The 26636-nt window shown below is 39.8% G+C and overlaps 1 protein-coding gene across 2 annotated transcripts in view; it reads right to left on the bottom strand.

Moving 5' to 3' along the window:
- LOC136849212 (uncharacterized) overlaps positions 1 to 26636 on the bottom strand; it is a 188180-nt gene that overhangs the window by 62660 nt on the left and 98884 nt on the right. For both annotated transcript variants that reach the window (XM_067122398.1, XM_067122408.1), the window contains one exon: positions 25823 to 25937. In XM_067122398.1, coding sequence (XP_066978499.1) covers positions 25823 to 25937 — 115 coding nt within the window. The remainder of the gene's footprint in view (positions 1 to 25822; positions 25938 to 26636) is intronic.

Raw genomic sequence — 26636 nt, 5'->3', positions numbered from 1 at the left:
TACTGCCAGAGGGACCAAAAGGGAACACCAAGCTGTAAACAAAATAAAGGTGAAAGTGAAGAACTTACCATATTTTACCAGTTTGATAAAAGAATAGAAGGTCGCCATGGGAGTGAGTCAATGGTTCTGTTACAATGAATTTATTTACACAATAAGCAATCAAATGGGGCTGGAGCTGAGGATCCAGCAGGCAATCAACTTAATGAAAATGAAAATTACGGTGACGTGAATGGCAAATCTCAAATTGGAAAGCGTGGTAAGGCTTGTAATAATTTCCATAATTGGCTTTGTGAGCAACTGGGGAAATGCTATCCAGACTTCCTTGGTTTCAGGGATGGCAGTATTCTTTAAGGATTTGATTCACAAGATGGGGGTTTGATTGAGGAGAGCGTGGTTGAACTCCTGGAAAAGAAGCCAGGGTTAGCGATCTAGCACAAATAATTTCTCTCACATGAACCTATGCACTATGGAGGAATTGATCACTTGAATTACTTAAATTAATTGGCCCTTAATTTACACTATGGAGGGTAAAACTGAGTACTGATCACTGAATTGAATTAGACTGGTTTCAAAGCAAGTCATGGGGCGATTCACAGGCTGCTTGGTGCGTAGGTTGGCTTAACAAAGGGGCTGCGTTTTAGGAGGAATGAAAAAAGAATTTCACGAAGGGAAAGGAGCTGGCTTATTGACTAATTGCAGTCGACTTGCCTGGGCCTGTAGATGTTTTGCACTTAACATGTAAGGGCTTGGCCAATCAACGTGATTGGTCTTCACCAGTGAGAGATGGAAAAATGCCCGGCTGTACAAGTTGCTCACTGTGCACGGAGTGCGTGGGTGTGAGAATCCAGGGCGCTCCTTCCAGATTGTTTTGCTTTGGAGTGTAGGCCTCGGTCGATCTGCAAAAGTCATACAGCCAGCAAAAGAGTGGAGAAAATTTTGTCTTATGATTAAGTACTTAGAGGTCAAGTTCCTATCTACCTCACAGCCTGGATTCACCTATAACACTAACGAGGGGCATCAGCTACTAGACACGTGATGTGGGGGGTCAAAAGGGGTTGCTACTGTACTCACTTCTGTGCAGGTGCGGAGAGGGATGCGTTCTTAGTTCAAAACAAGTGCAAACCCTACCTTTTCCACCATGTTGGCTGGTCTAACATTCAAATGAGAAGTGCTTTTAATTAAAGATTCAAATTATTTTTGGCTGGCTAGGAGGGAGGAATGGAAATACATGAAAGGTCCCCCCTTTGAAAAGGCATTCACAACCTTCCAGGTGTGAAGGTCTTGGCTAAATAGCTATTCCTCCCAACTAGTCAGCTAGCGTCCCTACATGAACTGTGCTTTTGCACTGCAATGGCTAAATGGACCTGCCTAACTGCTAAGAGGGTTACTCAGGTTGGCTAACTTATGTACTACAATAGGCCTAACCTATCTAAGGGTACAGACACTTCTACTAACTGTCTCTAACGACAGGAGAGCTCTACTCCTAGGCAAATGCACACAGTAAATATTTAACCTAACCTGCTATCCTAAGACTCTGGCACTGAATGAGTTGGCACTGACTAATGGCACGCAATGAATTATGAGTTGCGCAACGCTTTATGATTAATACATGCAACAAAATTAAACATGAGTAATCTGAAGGGTAAATCACAGTATGCAATTAAGGAAGGCACCAGTTGGAGTATGGGATAGTTTTGAAGGAGGTTAGTTGGAAAAGGTTAGTATGTTACAAATGCCTAAGGGGTTAATCATTAATACTACTGGGGCAGAGATCACGCAGGCACTTTATGACCTACTAGCGTATCCGCCCATAAGGACTCAGACTTCCTTCAGGAATGCTCCACTAGTGTGACCTTCGCTCGGCACACTCAACCACAGTGCCACCTCATTAAAAGGTGCCACTCACTGAAGTGCCAATAATTTAAAGGACACTTCCCCATCGTCACAAACCCTTTCCTCCAGGAATGCCCAGTCAATCCACTTAGCCGTCCTTCCCCACCAGCAACATGTCAGCCGAAGAGCACCAATATTTCCGGGATATAGGAAGGAAGGATGGCCTCACAGGCCAGGCCCTTAACAAGTTTGTAAGGGAGCAGATTGCCGAAAAAAGAAAGTACGAAGAAGAACAGAGATGGCGAAAAGACAAAAGAGAAGAAAAACAAAGACAGCGAGAGCGAGAAGGCGAAGAACGAAGAAGACAGAGAGAAGCCAAGCAGAGGAGAGAACAAGAAGAAAGAGAAGAGCAGAGGAGACAGCATGAACTAGCCGTCAAACAAAGCGAGCAAGCTCTCAAGGCAAGCGAGCTGGCACTCTTAGACAAGGAGCTCGAGTTGGAGAGAGCCAAGAAGGAAAGCGCAGAAGCTCTAGCAACCCAACAAGCCTCTAGCCCCACCCATCTGCCCTAAATACCTCCCTATCAACAGTCAACAACCTTGTTGGCAAATGGACTGAAGATGTGCTGGAACAATGGCTCAAAGAGATTGAGTTCCTCTTTGAGACCTATGATGTCGGCCCAGCTGAGAGGGGCCTTATTGCTCACCAAGCACCTGGATGGGAAGGCTAAGGCAGCCCACCGAGCGCTGGACAGGGATCAATGAGGAGACATGGCTGCTGTGCGTGAGGCCATCACCAGGGCGTATGAAATTACTTTTTGAGAAGTGGAGACAAAGGCTCCAAGGTATGGCCAAGGACGTCGGCTGGTCCTGGACAAAATGGGCCTGTCACGAGACTCATGCTGGGACCCACTGGTTTGAATCCTTGTGGTGCAACACCTTCGAGGACGTGTTCAACAGGACCATGCTGGAGGACCTCTTCCAGTGTGAACCTGGGCCTCTGGCTGTGTATCTTAGTGACAAGCAGCCACCCACTCTCAAGGAAGCCTGCCACTTGGCTGATGCCTGGGAGACTTACAATTCAGCCCACAGCACCTTGCAACACCGAATAGTGCCACCCAGACACCTCTCAGGCTCAAATCGCCCACGGGATGGACACCTAGCAGACCTACATGCACCTTCTGCAAGCGGTACGGTCACGCTGAAGCAGAGTGCCGCTAAAAGCCAGACAACAACCAATGGCAGCCTACCAATAACCGCCACTCCTCCTCTCCTTCTAACTCCGCACCACCTTCCCAGCAGACTGTCACTGCCAGGAGATCATCCTATCCCAGGGACCCTGCCGAGACTGGAGTTCTGGGGCACTCTTCTGCAGGGTATCCTGGTTGCTCAAAACATGTGGTTGCTGCCAGGCATATCAACATGATCAGTACAACAGCCTCCCTGGCTGAGCCGCCAGAAAAGTCTCACCCTGAGCAGGTCTGGGCACAGTCCATCACCGTGGCTCCCCTGGATGGCTTTAGCCTTCCAGTGCACCTGCCAACCACTGCTGACACTGGCTCGGATATTAGCCTGATCAATAGGGCCAAAGTGCCAGCCAGTGCCTTCGTAGATGAGGAAACCAGGTGGATGGGAACCTGGGTAGACCAGCAGTCCTTGATTGCTCCCACAGCCAAACTCAGGGTGATCACCGATTGGAGCGCCAAAACTCACAGCCTTGGCATGGTGAACCGTATCAGGTACAGAGTGGAATTCCTGCTACGACGAGACATCCTCTGGGGATGTCCCCTACCCCCGCCATTCTATTGCATGACTGCCTCCGCCAGTGAGGCCATGCCAAAACTTCCTGAGTGGGACACAGCCTCTGTGACAGCTATGCCACCCTCAGCCCAATCTTCCATTTGCCCAAAAGCAAACCGGACCCACCAGCATCTAAACCATTCCAGGCCTAGTCCGCAGATCTCATGACCAGACAGCCACCAAAAAATTCCTCCCTCATCAAGAAGGGATATCACCAGCTACCACTGCAGAACCTACAACATAAGAGGGCACTCCAAAAGATGGTCCAAGTGCCCCAGCAATCTAGCCGCAGCGGCCATTTCCACAGATCCAAGAGGCCTTGACCTCTCATCCAGACAGGAATCGCTGTCCCAAATCACTCCAGGGACACCGATGGGTCTTGCTCCCCCGGTTCTCCCTTCAGCTTTGTCTGACACCAATTCATTGCTAGTGCCACTTGCGAGCACTGGTCAGTGCCAAGCTCCACCTATCTCGGCTGGAATCTAAATGTCAACCTTACTCCCCGTTCCTGGCCCTGAGTTAGTGCCAGTGCTGAAACCAGAACCTGACACGGATCCTCCTATGGGAGATCCACCAAACCTCACAACCATGATCTAAGGTAAAGTCTGAGAGTTAGTCCGCCCCAGTAACCTGCAATTAAGTCCTCCCTTTAAAAGTGTTCAATTAGGCTACCTAAGATTTAGAAGGTAAGATTATTCATTGTGCTTTGTTTAGTAATAAGGGAGGTTTCATTTGCCGCCACATGTTTGTACTAACTCCTGAATTCTCTTCCAGGAGACGACATAGCCTGCCCAGTTTGCAAATCTATGCCAAGATACCCTTTACTGACTGCCATCCAAATTTCGCAACCATTCCTGGTCGCAGCCTGATTGCAAGAATCCGTTGCCCACACAGAAATCATCTTGATTAACTGATGTCCATTATCCTGGAATTTACCCCTTTCATGGCATTGTTGCCTGTGAATTGGTGCATTTTGGTCATATCAGAGTTAATTGTTTTAATGGGAATTGTTGCATCAGTGGCCCCTCATATTTGCATTGCGTGTCTTTAAATTACTGCATTTATGAACTATCATATGTGATTTATGTGTCTGTAAATTGTTACATTTTTGGTCTCACATACTTACCCCATCTTCTGTAAATAAACCCCTTTTAAATGTAAAAGAATTCTAATTCCAAATTGGTGACCATCATTATTTATGTAAATCTAGGAAAATTCTAAGGTAAGTTCCAGTAGTATTCCTTTGTTCATAATCAGGGACCTCCCTTGGCACCAAAGGCAGTCTCTAATAATAAATTGTTCAAAATTCCGTCCCCCCAAATGGCTAGGTTTATAACCCAAATGGCTATATATATATATTTATATACAATATATATATATATATATATATATATATATATATATATATATATATATATATATATATATATATATATATATATATATATATATATATATATATATATATATATATATATATATATATATATATATTTATTTTTTTTTTTTTTATATGTTTTTATGGTGCAGGTGGTTCTTATGACTCCACATTTATTACTTTGCTCTAAAATGGCCTTGCAAGATAACCAGGACATATAAAACACAAACTAAAAGGAGTGATACAAGGAGCGGAGGGCTCTTTCTCAAAGGGAAGTGCGTGAAACACGTGGATACAAAAATATGTATATTCTCATAACACACAAGATCAAAGGGAAAATGAACTGAAACACGTTAAATTGCTGCTGAAGTCCTCTCGAAGGTGGGGAAGCTTGGGAATGCCAGGAACACGGACCAAGGAGAGTTCTGCTACAATCGTCCTTCTGAAACGATATGAGGACCCAGGTTACAAATCTAATGCTGGAATTTGGGGAATGAATTACTCGGGGGTGCGCTGAGGGCGCCAAGGGCTTCCCCGAGGTGTTACTTGTGACTCAGAGCAAGGAGGCAGTGAACACGTGGGCCGGGATTGAACCAAGAAGCATCAGGGAATACCAAGTTATAGGCCCAAAAATTTAATAAATGCACAAGGTCGAAGTAAGGTGACTAAGCAACTCGTTCTGGGTACTTTACCACATTGTAGGAGCGTAAGGCTGACGTCGGCGTCCAGCGGAGTTTTCTGCCAGGGTCCACATGTGTGTGCATCGACAAAGGGCCTCCTTCACCAAGGTACTGCTTTCAAGTCGTAGGTTGGGGCGGAAAAGGGCGCCCTTGTGATGAGGAAAGGCCGCAGTTCAGTTCCCTCTCGCTTTGGGACTTGCAAATCCCCACTTGCAATCTTTGATGGCCACGTGGGTGGGGGTACGGAGCAAAGGGCTGTTAACTTCCACGTGGCGACGAGGGAAGGAAGGGCGGGGGGCGAGGTCTGCACTCGTGACCTCTCGGCTTAAACTTCCGACTGTGTGTGAAGACCGAGCTTCTTGCGCCCTGACCTTTTATTGCTTCTGGACAGGGGTAGGGGGGGGGCGATGTCCTGACCAAAGAAAACGGTTGACGTTTTCCTGTACCCAAAGAAAATGGCGCAAGCCAGCTTACTGCCCCAGGCGAGAATTAAATCTTTGAGCGCCCCTTATAACCCACTTCCACTGGTTGAAACTACCCCGAACCAGAATCCACTACCTCTCACAGGTTCAAAATAGACAGAGGCCTATCTATCGGCTGAGCAAAGCAGAAAGGCGGGCGCTTTCATAGCGTATTTTAGCGCTAATCTTTACAATATATATATATATATATATATATATATATATATATATATATATATATATATATATATATATATATATATATATATATATATATATATATATATATATGAGATGTAAAGGTATAGGGAAAAATTAGATAGGAAAGCATCAGAGAAAGAGAGAGAGAGAGAGAGTAGAGAGAGACAGAGAGAGAAAGAATAAAGAGAGAGAATAGAGAGAGAGAACAACAATTAAGCCTTGGTTGTTATGTACTGTGAGACTAGAAGTGTTGAGTAAAGCGAACCGCAAGAAGCCATCTTGCGAGAACTCAAAACAGTGAGTGAGTATATCTTGCCCAGGCCCATAAAACCGATCGTAAAATCTGAAATCTGTGCCCTCACGATTTAGCTGACTAAGGATCACTCAGCACCTCGTCAGAAGTTAACATTCCAGCCATATCTATAACCCCGCCTTCAACAGGAGGCGTTTACATGGAAATTCCATGGAAAAGGGGCTGGACACAGTGATGTAGTTCAACACCTCTCCAATCAAACATTCTAGGGAAGAGTCCTTTACACCTCCTCCTGTGGTCATTTCCAATCAAATCCTCTAAGGAGAGATTTTAACAACACCCACCACCGTCCTTCCCAGTCACGCTGTTCAAGGGGAGGCCTTACAGATATAAATCTTCCAATGGGGAACTGAAAAGGAGGAGTTGAAAGATGACAAGAAAAACAAGGGGTTCCAGAGAAGCCAGAAGCCAGAAGAAGAGTATTCGAGTCTCAGTCAACCCATAAGAGAAGACGCAGCTTCCCCTTGCTTTCGTGGTCCCAAACAGACTTAACTGAACTGTCTAGCTAGCGTGATTTCAAGATAGTAACTGTAACCATAAATTGTACTTGAGTTTGTAGTTAACTTTCATCATTAAAGTAATAAGCTACCATTTCGTCTCCATTACGTGTTTCTGAGAGATATAATTACATTAATCTAATTCCCTTCGAAATAACAGACTCGTAAGTGGCTGACTACGGAAGAGACGCTGTGGACGACTGTTTTGTCAACTTTGAAGAAATATGCAGCTAAGAAGGGAAACTAATATGTCGGGCACGACATAAAATGGTGGCAGTGATATAGGATCCAGAAGGCGAGATGAAACAAACAGACATTAACAGAAATATCAGTGCAATTACTTAAGTTACAGTGAAACGAAAACCTACAAAGTGACAAGCAAAACCCATATGAAGAAATAAAATCCTACAATAAAGTGTCAAACAAAAGTGAACAAAAAACAGTAATGGTGCAACACGGAGAAGCAAAACACATAGAACCATTAACCACAACAAAGTGAGCCAAAACATCGACAGCAACAACAGGCAGCAAGTGAGTTTAACAAACTATCACTATGAGTGTAACAGAAACAACGCAGAGTGTGTTTCAACGAAGCTCTGAAGGTGGCAACAACAGAAAAACAACTTGATGACTAGGAAAGAACTCAGCAATAACAACAACCTGTAAGTTATCGAGAAAATGAGATTTACTGTTCTCTCTCTTTAAATGTTTGAAGAAGTGGAGAATTTTTAAAGTTATAATAGAGTGAAGATTAGTTAACCCCTCTTTATCAAATTGAAAATTAAGGAAACTCTCTCTAGTGAATTAGTTTTATTTTTTTAAGCGTAATTACCATTATTACTCTCTCTATGATAATTATTTGTTTAGTAAATAAATTAGATAGGGAAATACTTATTTTTTTCCACTCGGTTGGTGATAAATATTTTGAGTAATTATATGCAATTTTGTGTGCTCATTGCGATGAATTTTTTTTTTATATGATGCCCAGTTTCGCATAAGATTATTTATGTGTGCTTGAATGATTACTTTTGAAGGATTTATTTTACTTGTGCACTTGAACTCAATTTAAGAATTTAATTTTTTTTACTGTTATATTTTGATAGTTTCTTTTATTTTATGGTACTGTGTGCATAGTGTAACATTTTTTTATAGAGACACACAAAATGATGTACTCAATTTGAATAATTTTTTTTTAAATGTAAAGAGTTTTTGACGAATTACTGAACACAGTTAGCCATTCACCATTCAATTTAAGACCGTCGACACTCTGACGTAGCCGAATTCCAAGACTAATTTCCCACTCAACTTTAGTGCAAGGAAATATACTAACAATAATAACACAACTAACCAGAACCAAAATAGTGTAAATAATTCTAATAATACTAACAGTAATAATAATAGTAACAATACTAATAGTACTCACAACTTCCAATATCGCAATATGAATCAAGCAGCTGTAATAACAACAGCCACACACTTCTGTGGGCAGATGAATGATTCAAATCCTGACAAAAATCGACTCGAATCTTATACAGTAAATCATTGGCTCGCAGACGCAGATAGTCGCATAACTTCAGGGGGAATAACTGATGAAAGAGCTAAAATAAATGAAGCCTTGCTTCTCGTAACTTCAGAATATGGTGAAGCCCACAAAACTCTGAATTCCATGAGTTTTAGCAAACTTAATAACTATGCAGAATTCAAAGAAATTTTTTATCACTCTGGGAACTCGTAAATAAGACTGACAGTTTATATAACATAACCAGATTCCTTAACCCGCAATATAAAACAATAGCTAATCTGTATGCAAATGTTGAGAATGCAATAGATAAAATAACAGAAGACTTAAAGAAAACAGGCATTACCATAGGAAATAAGACACAGTTTGGTGATGATGACAATAATTTAGTTGATCTAAGACATGTTTTGAATTACTTGTCATTTGGAACAATATATAATGCCCTTGGAGAAGAAGAAAAGAAGGCTTTCAGGAAAATAAAAATTGATCCAAAGAAAGACAGCCTTCAGACATTGAAAATGATGAGAGAAGAAATACAAAAGAAAGAGATAAATCTCTCCAAGGAATTTGTAGGAATGACAGAAACACAAAATGAAAGCAAAGGCAGAAATAATAATCCTACTTTTAAAATGAATAATAAGTTCTATGATAATTCCAGACAAGTAGGGAATAGACCAACTACCTTTCAAGGAAAATATGCCCAAAATACTAAAAGAAAATGGAATCCAGACCAGAAAGGAAGACATAATCAAACACAGAGTGGTCCTCCCAAACCTTATAAATATGGTCAACACTCAAACATAAATAATTCAACCCAAGTGAACTATTCCTCTCAAGGAGCGAGACCAAAGACAGCCTGTGAAAACAGCGGGTATACAAATCATTCTACAAACGTGTGCCGAAGGCCTAGAATTTGCACGATTTGCAAGGAAGTGGGACATTTAACCTGGAATTGCTGGTTCGGAAACCAAGAAGGAAATAAAGAATAGTTGAATTAAGCAGCAATCGCTCAACATCAAATAAGTCTTCAAGTCAATGACAAATTATCCCTACACATAAGACAGCAAGAAAGTTCCTTCAAGAAGATAATATAAAAACAGAAGAATTAGCAAAAAAGGGGAGTGAAGGTTCATCCTCATTTTCCTATTTGCAGAGCGAAGAAGAAATAACCAGAAAGGATTTACCTATCATTAAAGTTCCCATAAATAGAAAGATGTGTACTGTGCTTAAGGATTCAGGTAGTACTGTAAACATAATCGATAAACACACATTAACCAAATACTTAGGCGTTAACGAAACGCTAATTCAGGGTCAAAGCAGAATAATAAAAGGAGTAGTGGGTAAACAGATTAAAAGTTTAGGAAATGTGAACTTAGACATTTCGTCAAATAAATCTGTTGAAAGTTTTATAGTTCTAGAAGACAGATTTTTTTCCCGCACAAGTGTTGTTCTCATTTAATCTAATGAAGAGATGTGGAATCATCCTAGACTGCAGAGAAGGAAGAATCAACCTGAAACAGGATAATCAATAGAGCGTATGCTTTACGCTTGAAGAAGAAAAGCTTCACCCAAGCCTGATCAATTTGTCTGAGACGGCTTCGACAGGCGAGCAAGACATACATAAAATAAATTACCATCAAGAGAACAATCAAGATAAAATGGAAAAGGATAGAAAAGAGGAATTCCCACGATTACAGAATAGAAAACCATGAAGATGTGCACATCACGAAATTATATACTCTGAAGAAAGAAATGACCCAGATATAAATAATGATCACCGAGATTCTGAATATGACGAAAAACCAGGCGCCTATACTGATAAATATATAGAGATAAATACCGATAGCTATAGCAATGTAGTAATAAGTTGTGATAATGAAGGGAAATTACTAAATGATGTATTGTTATTAAATAAAATAAATAAAGTAGATATAAATAATGTAATAGGAGTAACTGAAGAAACTAGTGAATATGCAGAACATTGTTACTTTGCAGATATAGAATAAGAAGAAATATGTTGCGTAAGCACTGCTGATGATAATAGAGTACAGTTCATACTTAATAGACAAGTAATTTTGCATCCAAAGTGTTTAACAAAATACAATTAAGGGGAAAAGAAGAAATAGAAGTTAAAGAAGTTCTGTTATTAAATGAAGAATTGCCAGACTTTGTCAGAATGGATAATTCATTAGTCCACATGAAGGGTAATACTTGTGAAGTTTATGTCCAAAACTACTCAAATAACAAACTAACACTATATGCAGGCATTGTCTTTTGCAAAGGAATACCTATTAACAATCCTTTACTAACACCGGAAGAAACAGCATTTTTCTCTGTAACTGGTCAAAAGTCTGAATTAAGCAAAGAGATGAATAAAACAGATTTCCCAGAAAACAAGAATAAATTAATTCAGGTATTAGAAAAATACAGAGATGTAATAGCTATAGAAGGAGATAAATTAGGCAGAACGAAGGTTCTGCAACATAGAATTTTGTTAGATGATGGAGCAAAATCACTCTTTATTCCTAATTACAGATTACCAATAAGCCAAAGACCCATAGCTGATAATTTGATAGAAGAAATGAAGAAAGATGGGGTAGTCATTCCTTCCAAATCTCCATATAATTCTCCATTGCTAATTGTTCCAAAGAAAGATGGAAATTGGAGACTTGTGATAGATTATAGAAAATTAAATTCCAACACCATCCTAGATAGAATGACAATGCCGGTAATTTAAGATATGTTGGCTCAATTAGGAGGTGCAAAAATATTTTCATCCTTAGATAAGTTGAGTGGATATTGGCAAGTACCTTTAGACGAAGAGTTGAAACCATACACAGCCTTCAGCACACATAAAGAACACTTACAATTTGAAGTCATGCCATTTGCACTCACTTCGGCTCCTTTAACTTTTGTTAGATTAATGTTGCAAATTCTGAGAGACAGAAAATGTTGCAGTTTACCTAGATGACGTTTTCATTTTTAGTAAAGATTTAGAAAGTCATCTCAAAACTTTAGAAATAGTCCTAGAAAGATTAAGAATAGCAGGACTAAAATTCAAATTAAAGAAATGTCAATTCTTAATGAAATCTTTGGAATACTTAGGTCATGTAATTAGTGAAGATGGACTACGCATGCAAGCAGGCAATAGTTGAATATCCAGCTCCCACAAATCTGAAAGCACTGAGACGATTCCTAGGAATGGTAGGTTACTATAGACCTGTTATTAAGGGTTTTGCTACAATAGCCAAACCATGAACAGAATTAACAAAGAAGGATGTCAAATATGAATGGAATAAAGAGCAAGAGACAGCCTTCCAAACGCTAAAGAGTAAAATGACAAGGAATCCTGTATTAGTCTACCCAGATTTCTCCAAAGACTTCTACTTAGCCTGTGACGCCTCAAGTACAGTGCTAGGAGCTGTATTACTACAAAAGGATAAAACTAGAATGGGGGCAGTTCATTATGGCAGTATAGTCTTAAATGCAGCAGAGAGAAATTATAGTAATACAGAAAGGGAATATTTAGCATTATACTGGGGATTAAAGAAATATGTCAGGCACGACATATATATATATATATATATATATATATATATATATATATATATATATATATATATATATATATATATATATATATATATATATATATATATATATATATATATATATATATATATATATATATATATATATATATAGATAGATGTCACGTTAAGTGATGGTTTATATATGGTTCCCCGCTCGCTCCCTTTGTGGATTGCTGCCTCCTTACCTTCAAGTTTTTAGTTTTGATGCTTTCGTGGTGAGCTGCCGGTTTTCTGTCGTCAGTCGGGTCTGGTAGGGTAGCACAAGGTACGGCAGTGGCAGCAGCAGCAGGCAGTTTTTAGTCGACGTTGGTCGATTTTTGAGCAGCAAATTGGAGCACGCCTACGAAGTGGAGCACGTCGTATATATGGAGTGTGACCATGAGTAGTCGTGTGACCACAGCTGCTCATCTTTGATGACAGCGTGAGGCTGTCCTGACGTCTCCATCGGGGGTTTTCTGGTTTGTGGGTTTTGTCCCTGTCACAGACAGCTGAGGGCTGTCTTGGTATATATAGGACGTATATATGGTTTTTTTTCTGCCTGCTGTTGTTTATTTTTTCCTAAATTTTTTTAAAGCTATTTTTTTGTTTATTTTAACTTGATTTTGTTTAGTATATATATTTGGTTTTTTTATTGTATTTATGGTTTTTATCTTTTACCAGACCTGACTCACTTATAAATTTTGTAAATAAATTAATTTTGAGCTCATTATATTGTTTTTTGTTGTTTTCCCCTCCTTTGTTTGATGCATCTGCCGTTTGTCATGAAAGCCCCGTCCTGATGTTACAGACTAATACACACAAAAAACAACCCACTACAACACCTTACAAAACATAACAGAAGATAGATCAGATAGATAGATAGAACGCCTATATATATATATATATATATAACTATATATATGGGAAGAAAGGGCGTGTGTGTGTGTGTATATCTACATGAAACATACACACACATATATATCTATATATATATATATATATATATAGCCGATCGATACCATATCTACCCCATATATAAATCAAAAATCCTATCAAATAAGGCATCGTGTGTACCCCCATACAAAAATGGGAATAAAAGCACACACAAAAGAAAAAGAAGAAAGAAGAAGATATATAGATATATATATATATATATATATATATATATATATATATATATATATATATATATATATATATATATATATAGATAGATATATATATATATATATATATATATATATATATATATATATATATATATATATATATATATATATATATATATATATATATATATATATATATATATATATATATATATATATATATTGTAAAGACGTCTTCTTTACCCATTAAATTACGATCATGTATCGCATCTATCAATGCAGCAAGAATCTCATGTATATATTTGTATGTAGAATTTCCTGGCCTTTTCACCAATATATATTTTATCACTGTATGTACATTATATCTCTTGTTACTGTTATTTGATTGACTGTTAACAAACACAAATTGCTCTCACTCAGCATGCAGGTCACGGAGACCTGGGGTCGGGCACTACATTTCCGTCCGCACATTGCTATATATGCCTTGTGCCCAGGTAATAAATCAATCAGTACTCAGTTCTGTCTTCTTTGACCTTACAGCTGGTGACCCGAGGAGCGACGGTAAACACAGCTGTTTTGGCTTCGCCATTAACAGACTCACTACGGCTGCTTTACCTTCAGAGAGCCTTTAACAGAACCATATGGCAACAAAGTCTAGACCTCTGAAAGCTCCTTCCTCACAGAACACCCACACCACAAACTGCCTAATTACAGCCTACCTTCTTCAGGTACGTTCCAGCATTCTCGAACAGTTTGGCCCTGCCATTTACAATTCACGTCGACCGTATTCAGAAGTCATTAACAGAACCACACGGTGTATAGCTTTGACTTCTGATGAGCCCCAAACACCATTAACAGACTAAATACAGCGCTTATTTCGCGTTTTGGTGTGGGTCAAAATGTCAGATACTGAGGTAGAAAGTCGTTCCAAGGACACACACATCCTCTGCATCCCCTTCTTGCCTCTGAAGGCAGCAATAACCCAGGAGATGAAACTGCCACCGTTCTCACGGCAAAATACCGCATCCTGGTTCCTGCAGGCAGACGTCCATTTCTGGGTAGCTAAAATCACGGACAAGGAAACCAAAGCGGATGTCACCATGACAACGATGCCAGAAGAGGTCTTCAACAGAATCACCCCATGGTTGGACTCGCAGCCGAGCAAAGTCAAGTACTAAGGCCTACGAAAGAAACTCATTAACACATACTCCATGCCCATCCCAGAGAGAGCCCAATGCACCCTTGACCTGATGAATCAGCCCCTGGGGGACACATCACCCAGGGACGCCTGGGACGAACTATGAAGTCTCTTAATGCTGCCGGGCTTCGACTCAGACGGACAGAGGAGGGAGATCAGCTTGTCGTGGGAAATATTCCTGCGGCACCTTCCGCAGGAGGTGAGGGCACAAATCATGGAAGCAGACGCACTCTCGATGGACGAATCGGTGAGCCTCGCACGCAAACCCCACGAGGCCACCAAGGCCTCCAAGCATGCCATAACACCTGCAGCCTGCAGCCTGGTAGCAGAAGAAGCCGAAAGGGGGACACGAACGTGGTATACAGGAAGAAGGCGCCATCGCAGCAGCAGAAGATGAGGACAAATCCAGCCTGGTGTTACTTCCATCGGAGGTCCGGAAAGGACGCCAAGAATTGCAGAGCCCCCTGTTCTTTCACAAAAAACTGGGAAGGCGGCCACCCAAAGCAGCATTGGCCGCAAATCTTAGAGAATCCCAGCCAGTAGGATTCTTCATCGACGACACCATATTGGGACAACGGATGCTGATAGACACAGGGGCTATGCAGTCAGTATTTCCACTGTCGGGGGAGGACGTCTGCACATCCAGCACTGCAGCTGCACTAGTGGCCACAAATGGAAGCCCATCCACTGCCATGGAACTCGGACCCACAGAATATCCATCCTGGGCCATAAATATGAATGGCCCTTCATCATTGTGGATGTCAAGTTTCCCTTACTAGGCACCGATTTCCTCACACAACACAGACTGCTGGTAGATGTCGCCCGAAAACGACTGCTGGATACCGGAACCTGCTGCTCCTGAACGCTCTCTGCCAGACCGGGAATGCCCACCGTATGCTCCATTTCATCGAACAAATACAGCACCCGCCTGCACGAATTCCCAGATGTCTTCAAGCCAGAACTGTGTCAGGTGTGTGATGTTTAGAGGTTTTTTTTTGAACAATCGTTAGCAGATTGTTCCCTTGTTGTGGGTGTTGTCTCCTTACCTGTTGGTATTTGTTTTTATGTGCGAAGTTGACATTTGTCGCCTTCGTATTGACTCTGGCAGTGGGGTTTAGCACAGTAGCAAGTCAAGGTCTCGATGGCAGTAGGTGTTGGTTACCCGGTGGCCACTGCAGGTCAAGGATGACAATGCCAGTTGGGTCTTTAGCAACAAGAAGTTTTTGCTTGGAGCAACAGGTTGTCGCTACCTGTTACAATCTATTGCTTAAGGATGGATGATGGCTAAAACCTTGGTCATCGGTGGAGATTCCCCCACGTCAGCAGTGTGGCTGTTTCGACGTTCTTCTTGTTGATCCATCCGTGGTTTGTCATGACTGCTGCCAGTCAGTCCAGTCCCATTCTATTTGTTTTTTTTTTTTTTTAGAACCTGTAGAACAAACTGTGGTTCATTACATGGCGACCTTTGGCCAGGATTGGCTCTGTTTTGGCTGGCGGGGTTGTGGCAGCTTCGGGGGAGTGTGTGTAAAAAAAAAAAAAATTTTGTGCAATTTTTTTTTTTCTGCTGGGTAAGGAGGTGTGATGTTTATAGTTTTTTTTTTTTAACAATCGTTAGCAGATTGTTCCCTTGTTATGGGTGTTGTTTCCTTACCTGTTGGTATTTGTTTTTGTGTGCGAAGTTGATGTCTGTCGCCTTCGTATTGACTGCAGCAGTTGGGTTTAGCATAGCAGTGAGTCAGGTTCTCGGCAGCTTTAGCGACATGGAGTCTTTGTTGGAACAGCAGGTATTCCTTACCTGTTGGCCTCATCAGCTGAAGGATGGTGGGATAGCTAAACCATAGCCTTCCGTGGATCTTCCTGGATAACAGCAGACGTGCTGTTTGGACGTTTCTCCTGTAATTCATCTGTGTTGATGACTGTGTTCCAGTTGAGCAGTTGGTTGCTGCTTTGGTGTCTTCATAGGAGTTCATCTGATTACATTCATCCTTCTTGACAGCTGGGTCTATTGTGTTATCTCTACGGAGATTGATATTGTGTTTATCGGTTTTACCCTGAGTGATTTTATATTGTTGCCTTTTCATTTACTTATTTGATTGTTTATGCTGCCTGTTTGTTTGCTGGTAATGCCTGTTTTAGTAAATGATGTTTTTTGGGTAATAATTTTCATTACATTGTTATTAATGGTGTCGAGCAGTGTATGGCTCTGGTGATGATTTTCATTACATTGCTACTAATGGTGTTGAGCAGTGTATGGCTCTGGTGATGATTTTCTTTACATTATTGTTATTAATGGTGTCGAGCAGTGTATGGCTCTGGTGATGATTTTCATTACATTATTGTTATTAATGGTGTCGAGCAGTGTATGACTCTGGTAATGATTTTTATTACATTATTATTAATGCTGTCGAGCAGTGTATGACTCAGGTAACTGAATTTTGAGATGCTTTTTTAATTATTTTGATTGTGATTGTTTGTCATTTGTGTGGTCTTTAAGACTTGTTTATTGATTTTGACTGCTGCTGTTAACATTAATTTAAATTGTTATTGTCATGTATATTGCTAAACCTGCTAAAAACACCCAATAATCTTTTTAAAAATTGATTTGCTGAAAAATTCTCACTTTATACATATTGTTTCTAAATTACTATACATAAAACACCAGTAAATTATTTAGTCTGGTATAGTTAAGGTAAAACTTCCATTGAAATGTTTGTTTTGCTTCCTAGCCTCCTCTGTGGTTTGTCTCTGATTTCCTGCAGCAGTCATTCCAGCTCTGTATTTTCTATGGTGTTTTTTTTTTTTTGAACCTAAAAGGTCCAAGTTCACTTCTATGCTTCTAGAATGCTGAAAAGCCAAGTGGAAAAGTCTCTAAAGAAAGAGTTCAAGAAATTAGTGCCATCAGAGGGAATGGAGCACGGTGTCTTTTATTTTGAACGGTAGCCCTCTAAAGACCAGAGACCAACAGGTGCCTTTTTATTTGTTGGCCACTACCAAAGCATCCATCACCTGAAAATAAAATGATCACATCATCACCACAGGCCTGCTGACATGTGCCCTGCAAGCAAGATCAGACAGGGGACCAGGAACCTAAAATTTATAAGAATGTGTCGCACATAAATAATCAATTAATATTCTTATTTATAATCATTTTACATTAATTAATACCCAAAAATAAAAATTAAAACCATAGAATTAATTGTAACACAGTCCCCTTTTACTTTTTTTTTATGTAACTAAAACTTTGAAGGCCTGCGAAATGCATCTCCTCCCTTAGTATTGGCCAATCTAAAATGAAACTTTAAAATATAACAGGAAATGCTAAACGGCAGCATTTTTCCGTCATTAAAAAAATAAATTCATATCTCGAGATGGAAAGGATGGTTATCTGCAAAAGGCATTGAAAATCCATTTTGGCCGTGCCCCTCCAAAACCTGGTCACTGAAGAAACCAGGCTGTTCCTGGAACAAACCCCTATATCAACAACCTGTCGGGAAAAAGTCGGAACCGGCCGATCCCCTTAAGGTAACTTTTGTGGTTTGTTTTGCTCCTCCTCCTGTGGTTTGTCTGCCAGTCATTCCACCTGGACAATCCAGGTACCCAGGCCAAGCACGGCATCCATCACCACATCATCACCACAGGCTGACATGTGCCAAGTTCCTCCGCCTGCCGCCCAAGAAACTCCAGGATGCTAAACGGATTCGTCGAGATGGAAAGGTGCCAAAAGGCACCATATGGTGAAGAAAACCAGGCTGTTCTATGACAACACCGACCACAAATCACCTGCCAAACATGCAGGACCTGACAGGAGCCATGCAGGGGCCAAGATATTCACAAAAATGGATTTGCTCAAGTCCTATTTTCAGGTGCCAGTGCATCCCGACGACATTCCAAAGACAGCCATCATCACGCTGTTCGGGACAGATACCTTCTCCTACTCCACCTTCGGTCTCAGGAATGCCAGGGCCACATTCCAATGGCCTCCAAGGTGGATGCAGTGAAGGATTTTCCAACACCAAAAACGATCAAGTCCCTGCAGGAGTTCCTCGGCATGGTCAACTACTACCGACGATTCGTGCCGGACATCATGTGTCCCCTAACCGGAGTGCTGAAGGGGAAGCCAAAAGCACTGACTTGGGAAGTCCCACAGCAAAAGGTGTTCGAACAGACGAAGGCAGCCCTCGCCAAAGCCACCACCTTAACATATCAAGACCCCACCACCCCCCTGAGACTAACCACCGAAGCCAGCAATGTTGCTTGCAGAGCCGTGCTGGAGCAGATAGTAGATGGTTCCCCCCACCCACTTGTGTTTTTTAGCCGCAAGTTAAAGCCGCCAGAGACCCACTACAGTGCATTTGACGGGTAACTGCTGGCAATCTACCAAGCCGTGTGGCACTTCAAGTACCTCTTGGATGGCAGCCCTTTCACCATCCTGACAGACCACAAGCAGTTGGTACATGCATTCACGAAGACGGGAGATGCATGGTCGGCAAGACAGCAACAGCACCTGGCTGCTATCTTCGAATTCGGATGCACCATCAGTTATGTCCCCACCAGGACGAACCCTGTAGCCAACGCCCTATCAAGGATTGAAATAAATTCAGTCCACCTGGGCATAGACAACGAAGACCTGGTGAAGGAACAGGCCGCAGACCCAGAAACAGCAGCTTATCACACGGCCCTTACTGCACTGAAGTGGGAAGACATGCCAATAAGTGAATCCGGATCGACACTTCTCTGTGACACCAGCACAGGCCGTCCATGTCCCCTGATACCCGCGTCATGAAGAAAGCAGGTGTTCAACATCATCCACGGGCTATCCCATCCTTCAGAACGAACAACAACACACTTGATGACAGAGAAATTCATGTGGCACGGGATCAGGAAGGACGTATGAGAATGGACGAAGAACTGCATACTGTGCCAGACAAATAAGATCACAAGGCACACGGAATCAGGCATCGGTGACTTCCCTCAACCATGGCGGCATTTCGGGCACATCCACGTAGTCGTCGTAGGACCTCTGCCGCAATCAGGGGACGCCAGATACCTCCTGACAGTCATAGATCGTTCCACAAGATGGGGAAGCAACCCCAATGGTAGAAGCATCAACAAGCTCCTGCGCAGAAGCCCTACTATCAAGTTGGATAAGCTGTTTCTGTGTGCCGGATGATATAACTACAGACAGGGGCCCAGCATTCTTGTCGGAACTTTGGGTCTCCCTGGCATGCCTGATGGGGACAAAACTCAACAGTACAACGGCGTACAACCCTTTGGCCAATGGTATGGTGGAAAGGACCCACCATTCATTGAAGGCAGCTCTGATGGCATGTTGTACTGACGAGAATTGGAAGGCACAGCTGCCCTGGGTCCTGCTGGGTCTCCGCACCACACCAAGGGCAAACAGCGAGGAATCTCCCACAGAAAAAGTCTACGGGAAGCATTGGCCGTACCTGGAGAATTCTTCCCCACGGAGCTGGACGACCCGGATGCACCCCTTCCAAGACTAAGAGAAATTGCAAAGAAGTTTGTGCCCTGCTGGAAGACTTTCACAGAGAGGACCCATAACTTCAGCCTAGAAGGCCTGAAAACCTGTACACACGTCTTAATGAGGTACGACGCCCACCACCCACCCTTGACCAGACCATACAGAGGACCATACCAAGTCATGAGTAGAACTTCCAAGGCCTACTTCATCAACATCCATGGGCGGGAAGACTGGATATCTATCGACAGGTTAAAGCCAGCCTTCCTAATGGACAGCGAAACCTGGGAGGAAACCGGCAGATATCCCAGATTTCCTCCACAAAACAAGACCTCAGAAGAAGAGATCGGCATCCCGAAACGAGGACGAGGATGTCCCAAGGGCCGCACTAAGGATGTCATCCACCTGTCAAAACCGCCGGACGACTCACCAGTCGAAACCGCCCCACAACCGCAGATAACAAGAACTTGGGGTCGGCTCCTGCTCCCAAGAAGATGTCGTGATTAACATTCAACAGATCTCCCAATAATTATTTCATAATAACTGTCCTGGGGGTGGGGGAGTACTTGTAAAGACGTCTTCTTTACCCATTAATTACAATTATGTATCGCATCTGTCAACACAGCAAGAATCTCATGTATACATTTTATGTAGAATTTCCTGGCCTTTTCGCCAACATGTATTTTATCACTGTATGCACATTATGTCTCTTGTTATTGTTATTTGATTGACTGTTAACAAACACAAACTGCTCTCTCAGTGTGTGGGTCACCCGAGACCTGGGGTCGGGCACCACATTTCCGTCTGCAGGCTGCTATGTATACCTTGTACCCAGGCAAGAAATCTTTCAGTACCCAGTTCTGTCTTCTTTGACCTCACGATATATATATATATATATATATATATATATATATATATATATATATATATATATATATATATATACACAATCAGAGAGATCCATAAGACAAAAGTCTTCAAAGTTCTTTATTTAGAAACGTTTCGTGCAATCCACACATCATCAGTCTGCAATAAATTATAAAGAGCAGTTAAAACTAAAGTTAAAATAACAATTATTATACCGACAGTAAAAAAATTTATAAAGTCAACATAAAAGCAGAAAAATTTTATGAAAAATAAAATAAAATAAAATAAATAAATAAATATATTAAAATTCATCAAGTTTGTGAAGGAAATTTAACTACCTTACAGTACAACGCAAGAGGAAGAATGGCCAGAAGAAACGCCAATGCCCAGACAACACCTTAAGCGAGAGAAGAAAAAACGCAGAAGTGTTACTATTCAAATTAGGGGATAGGTGCTTTATATATAATGACTCAAGGGTAGTTAAAAGGGCAGTTTGAGATGAAGCACTGAGAATCGAAAAATGTGTTTTTTCAACATGAATTTTACATTTAGTAGCATGTGTTCGAATGCTAGAAAGTTCTGGATTGGATATACGGGACCTGTACGATAACTGAGTCCTAAGTGGCTGTAATAGCGGACTTGCAACAGTCTTTTACTGGAACCAACATAAGTACCAAGACATCTTGGGCATTCAAATTTATAGATAATGCTGGACCGCATAAAATCCTGCAACTTGTCCTTATAGGAGAAAAAATTTTCAACCTTTTTTGATTCATAGGAATCAAATTTAATTTTAAAAACCTATTTCTCTTTCAATGATACTTTTTATTTTTGAACGTAATTTGTCCGAGGGGTAAAGGGAATAACAGCATACATGTTCAATTTAGGAACATTAAAGTTTTCAGAGGAGGGAGACATATATTTAGAAAGCATATTATTAATTATTTTCTGGACTAGGAATTGAGGATACGAATTAGCCGAAAAAACTTTGATAAATAATCAATTTCAAGTGAAAATTGGACCAACTAGAAGTATATTTTGAGAGCTCGATGTACCAATGTTGTAATAGAATTGATCTTAAAAGAATAAAAACAAGAGCTAAAATAGTTACTGCCCAAGCCTGTAAACGTATTCTTACGATAAACAGAAGTCGTAAAGGCATGTTGATCTCTAGTAATTTTACATCCAAAAAGATAACGAATTTTGTTGTTCAGTCTCAATAGTAAATTTCATATTGGGATGTACAGAATTAATAAAATCAAGAAATTCATGACATTGCCAAGGATAAGTAAATAGGGCAAAAGTGTCATCAACATATCGTTTATATAGAACAGGCTTAAACTGGCTTTATTTAAAAATTCTTCTTCTAAATGACTCATGAAGAAGTTAGCAAACAACGGGCCCAAAGGGGAACCCATAGCTACTCCCTCGACCTGCAAGTAGAGAGCATTATTAAAAATAAAAACAGTGTCTTGCACTTTATCTGGTTTGCATATTATCAAATTTTTTTTTTTTTGCAAACCAGATAAAGGTAGAGGAGTGGTAATTCTAAATAAAGGTGATTGTTTGGAAAAAATGAATTCAATTCTGAATGATACAACGAAGTTTCAACTTATAGGTGAACCTAACTTCGCTGATATATACAAAAGGGAAGACAAAATCAATAGATTCCTTAGGAAAATTAAGCAGGAGGGCATAATTAATGATACTACCTATCAAGAATTACTTGTTACCGGCTCATCATTTAGCATACTTTTACGGACTACCAAAAATTCATAAGGAAGATATTCCTCTTAGACCAATTATGTCGGCATATAATAGCCCTACTTATAAAATCTCCAAATTTATTGTAACACTTTTTAAATGAGTTTTCCATATCACAGTTTGCCATAAAAATGGGTACGAATTTCAACAGCTAATTGTCCAAGACGGTGACCTCTTTATGACAAGTTTTGACGTTGAAGCTTTGTTTACCAATGTCCCGGTCTCAGAAACTATTGAAATTATTCTTGACAAAATCTTTAGAGTTGATGATGTATTTCATGGTTTTAGCAGAAGTCTTTTTAAATCCTTACTTGAGCTTGCAGTGCAAGACACTGTTTTTATTTTTAATAATGCTCTCTACTTGCAGGTCGAGGGAGTAGCTATGGGTTCCCCTTTGGGCCCGTTGTTTGCTAACTTCTTCATGAGTCATTTAGAAGAAGAATTTTTAAATAATTGCCCAGCCCAGTTTAAGCCTGTTCTATATAAACGATATGTTGATGACACTTTTGCCCTATTTACTTATCCTTGGCAATGTCATGAATTTCTTGATTTTATTAATTCTGTACATCCCAATATGAAATTTACTATTGAGACTGAACAACAAAATTCGTTATCTTTTTTGGATGTAAAAATTACTAGAGATCAACATGCCTTTACGACTTCTGTTTATCGTAAGAATACGTTTACAGGCTTGGGCAGTAACTATTTTAGCTCTTGATTTTATTCTTTTAAGATCAATTCTATTACAACATTGGTACATCGAGCTCTCAAATATACTTCTAGTTGGTCCAATTTTCACTTGAAATTGATTATTTATCAAAGTTTTTTCGGCTAATTCGTATCCTCAATTCCTAGTCCAGAAAATAATTAATAATATGCTTTCTAAATATATGTCTCCCTCCTCTGAAAACTTTAATGTTCCTAAATTGAACATGTATGCTGTTATTCCCTTTACCCACTCGGACAAATTACGTTCAAAAATAAAAAGTATCATTGAAAGAGAAATAGGTTTTTTAAAATTAAATTTGATTCCTATGAATCCAAAAAAGGTTGGAAATTTTTTCTCCTATAAGGACAAGTTGCAGGATTTTATGCGGTCCAGCATTATCTATAAATTTGAATGCCCAAGATGTCTTGGTACTTATGTTGGTTCCAGTAAAAGACTGTTGCAAGTCCGCTATTACAGCCACTTAGGACTCAGTTATCGTACAGGTTCCCGTATATCCAATCCAGAACTTTCTAGCATTCGAACACATGCTACTAAATGTAAAATTCATGTTGAAAAAACACATTTTTCGATTCTCAGTGCTTCATCTCAAACTGCCTTTTTAACTACCCTTGAGTCATTATATATAAAGCACCTATCCCCTAATTTGAATAGTAACACTTCTGCGGTTTCTCTCTCTCTCGCTTAAGGTGTTGTCTGGGCACTGACGTTTCTTCTGGCCATTCTTCCCTCTTGCGTTGTACTGTAAGGTAGTTAAATTTCTTTCACAAACTTGATGAATTTTAATATATTTATTTATTTTATTTTATTTTATTTTTTCATAAAATTTTTCTGCTTTTATGTTGACTTTATAAAAATTTTTTACTGTCGGTATAATAATTGTTATTTTAACTTTAGTTTTAACTGCTCTTTATAATTTATTGCAGACTGATGATGTGCAAAGGATTGCACGAAACGTTTCTAAATAAAGAAATTTGAAGACTTTTTGTCTTATGGATCTCCTGATTGTGAATTTGCCGCTTGACTGTTGGCTATATATATATAATATATATATATATATATATATATATATGCATGGTGCTATTTCAAATACTTGTAGCTTTGTAACTCTACATGATAGAATTAATCTGTAAAAAGGATAAGAAAGCTTGGCGTGTCTATATTTTTTTTTTTGCTCCTCTGAAGTTTTATTTATTATTTGTTTAAACAAATATTTTTCACAATTTCTGAAACTTAAAAATGACTTGTTTTTCCAAACTGCTCTTGACCTATGGCTTCACTAGAAGAGAAATTAAATTGCGTTCTGTGGTTGGCTGAGCTAAAATGTACTGTTACTGTCCAAAGAAGGTTTACAACTCGGCACAAATAAAGAAGCACCACACAGGAATAGTATGGCCAGATAGATGAAGAAATGCAAAGAAACAGGTTCTGTTATTGATAAACCACGGTCTGTTGGACCATGTGTTGATGGAGGAACAGTCTTTTGACAGAAGTCCGAGAGAATGTCTAAGACAAACATGTTTGGATATGAGGCTTTCAGAATCGTCTACCAGACCATGGTTTATCAATAACAGAAGCCGTTTCCCTAAATTTCTTTATCCACCTTGCTATGCAATTCCTGTGTGGTGCTTCTTTATTATACTGGGTTGTAAACCTTCTTTAGAGCGTGATAGTACATTTTAGCTCAGTCAACCAAAGAGCACAGTTTCCTTTCTCTTCTAGTGAAGCCGTAGATCAACAGCAGTTCTGAAAAAGATGTCATTTTTAAGTTTCAGAAATTGCGAAAAATATGTGATTAAACAAATATAATAATAAAACTTCAGAAGAGCAGGAAAAATAGACACATCAAGCTTTCTTATCCTTATTACATACTGATTCCATCATGTATAGTTACGAAGCTATAGGTATTTTAAATTGCACCATGACTTTATATTGTATACTCTTAACTTCTTGATTCCAGAATTTTTTAAAATGCATTTTTCACCAAAAATTTTGGCAATTAACTGAAGAATCTCCTTGTAAGGCGGCATTCAAACCTTGTTTATGGGCCAAAAATTTTCAGCAACTTACGGTCACTCAACTCCCAGGTTAAACAAGGAGTAAGAATTCATTTTGGCTTGTACAAACAATAACCAATTCGAATCCACTCACTCAATGAGAGTGCAATCTATAACTATGTTCAGACTTAATGGAAACATTAGATTAACCGTAACCCATAGTGTTTAACGAACATCAGATATTAAAATTTGTAAAACATGATATATAAAACATATAATATTAATCTTTTAAATGAATTTACGGAGCAACTTAATCTAGATAACATTTTCCTAAATTCAAATGCACGAGTTAGGTTTCAAAATATCCAGATTATAAAGTACAGAATTAGCAAGTATCTATAGAAAGGGAAAGAAAAATGACACACCTCATTCTGGCTACAACAGTTTGTACTAAAGGGGCAGGTGCTGGGAGGCGCAGGTCCTGATGGGTTATGTGCTCCCATGAATACCTTACGCCACTGCAAGGGGGCGAGCCAACCACTGGAAAAGAGAATAAAATTGGTATTTTAAGAGTTGTTTGTGCCATCTGCATTATTGCTGTTCTTTCACCACATAAGTACAATATGAATATGATTGAATGATAATAAAAAACCATGTTATTAGATGGACGGGAATCTGATGGTAGAGTAAAAGTAGGATATGTTAATTAAATAAGTGAAAGAGAGAATAGTCTAAATTACAATAACCGAAAAAAGTGCTCTTACATGAGAAAAAAGACAACGGAAAATCTATTGCAGAATTAATTCTTCAAGACCACATTATAAATCTGACAATAATATACGATAGACACACTTCATTTGCATCAAGAAAACTATAGGCTATATATGCCAAGGGATGACATAAGACGGACATATTTTCAATATAAAATATTATTGCATTTTCAACAGTATACTAAATACTTTTGCACTTAAATTTTAACTGTTAAATATTTCTACTCTTTAGTCTATAGAGTTAAAAAAGTTAACTAACAAATGCTTGTACACTCAGTTGTAGGTTACAGTAAAAATTCATAGTCCCAACAGCAGAAGGTAAACCAGTTTCACATACTGCAGTGTTATTTTCTATCTTGAATGTGTAAAGTCACCACAACGCCGTCAGCGGAGTCTCCTTCGGATGTGACATTCATTAAGTCTCCGCTGAGCAAGTTTTCTTTGGTGACTTCCCACTTTCTTCGCCACA

Source organism: Macrobrachium rosenbergii, chromosome 2 (assembly GCF_040412425.1).
Source record: "Macrobrachium rosenbergii isolate ZJJX-2024 chromosome 2, ASM4041242v1, whole genome shotgun sequence".
In the NCBI taxonomy this organism is placed as follows: domain Eukaryota; kingdom Metazoa; phylum Arthropoda; class Malacostraca; order Decapoda; family Palaemonidae; genus Macrobrachium; species Macrobrachium rosenbergii.
Note: the sequence above shows the minus strand (reverse complement) of the source record. Positions and strands in the feature narration are given on the sequence as shown.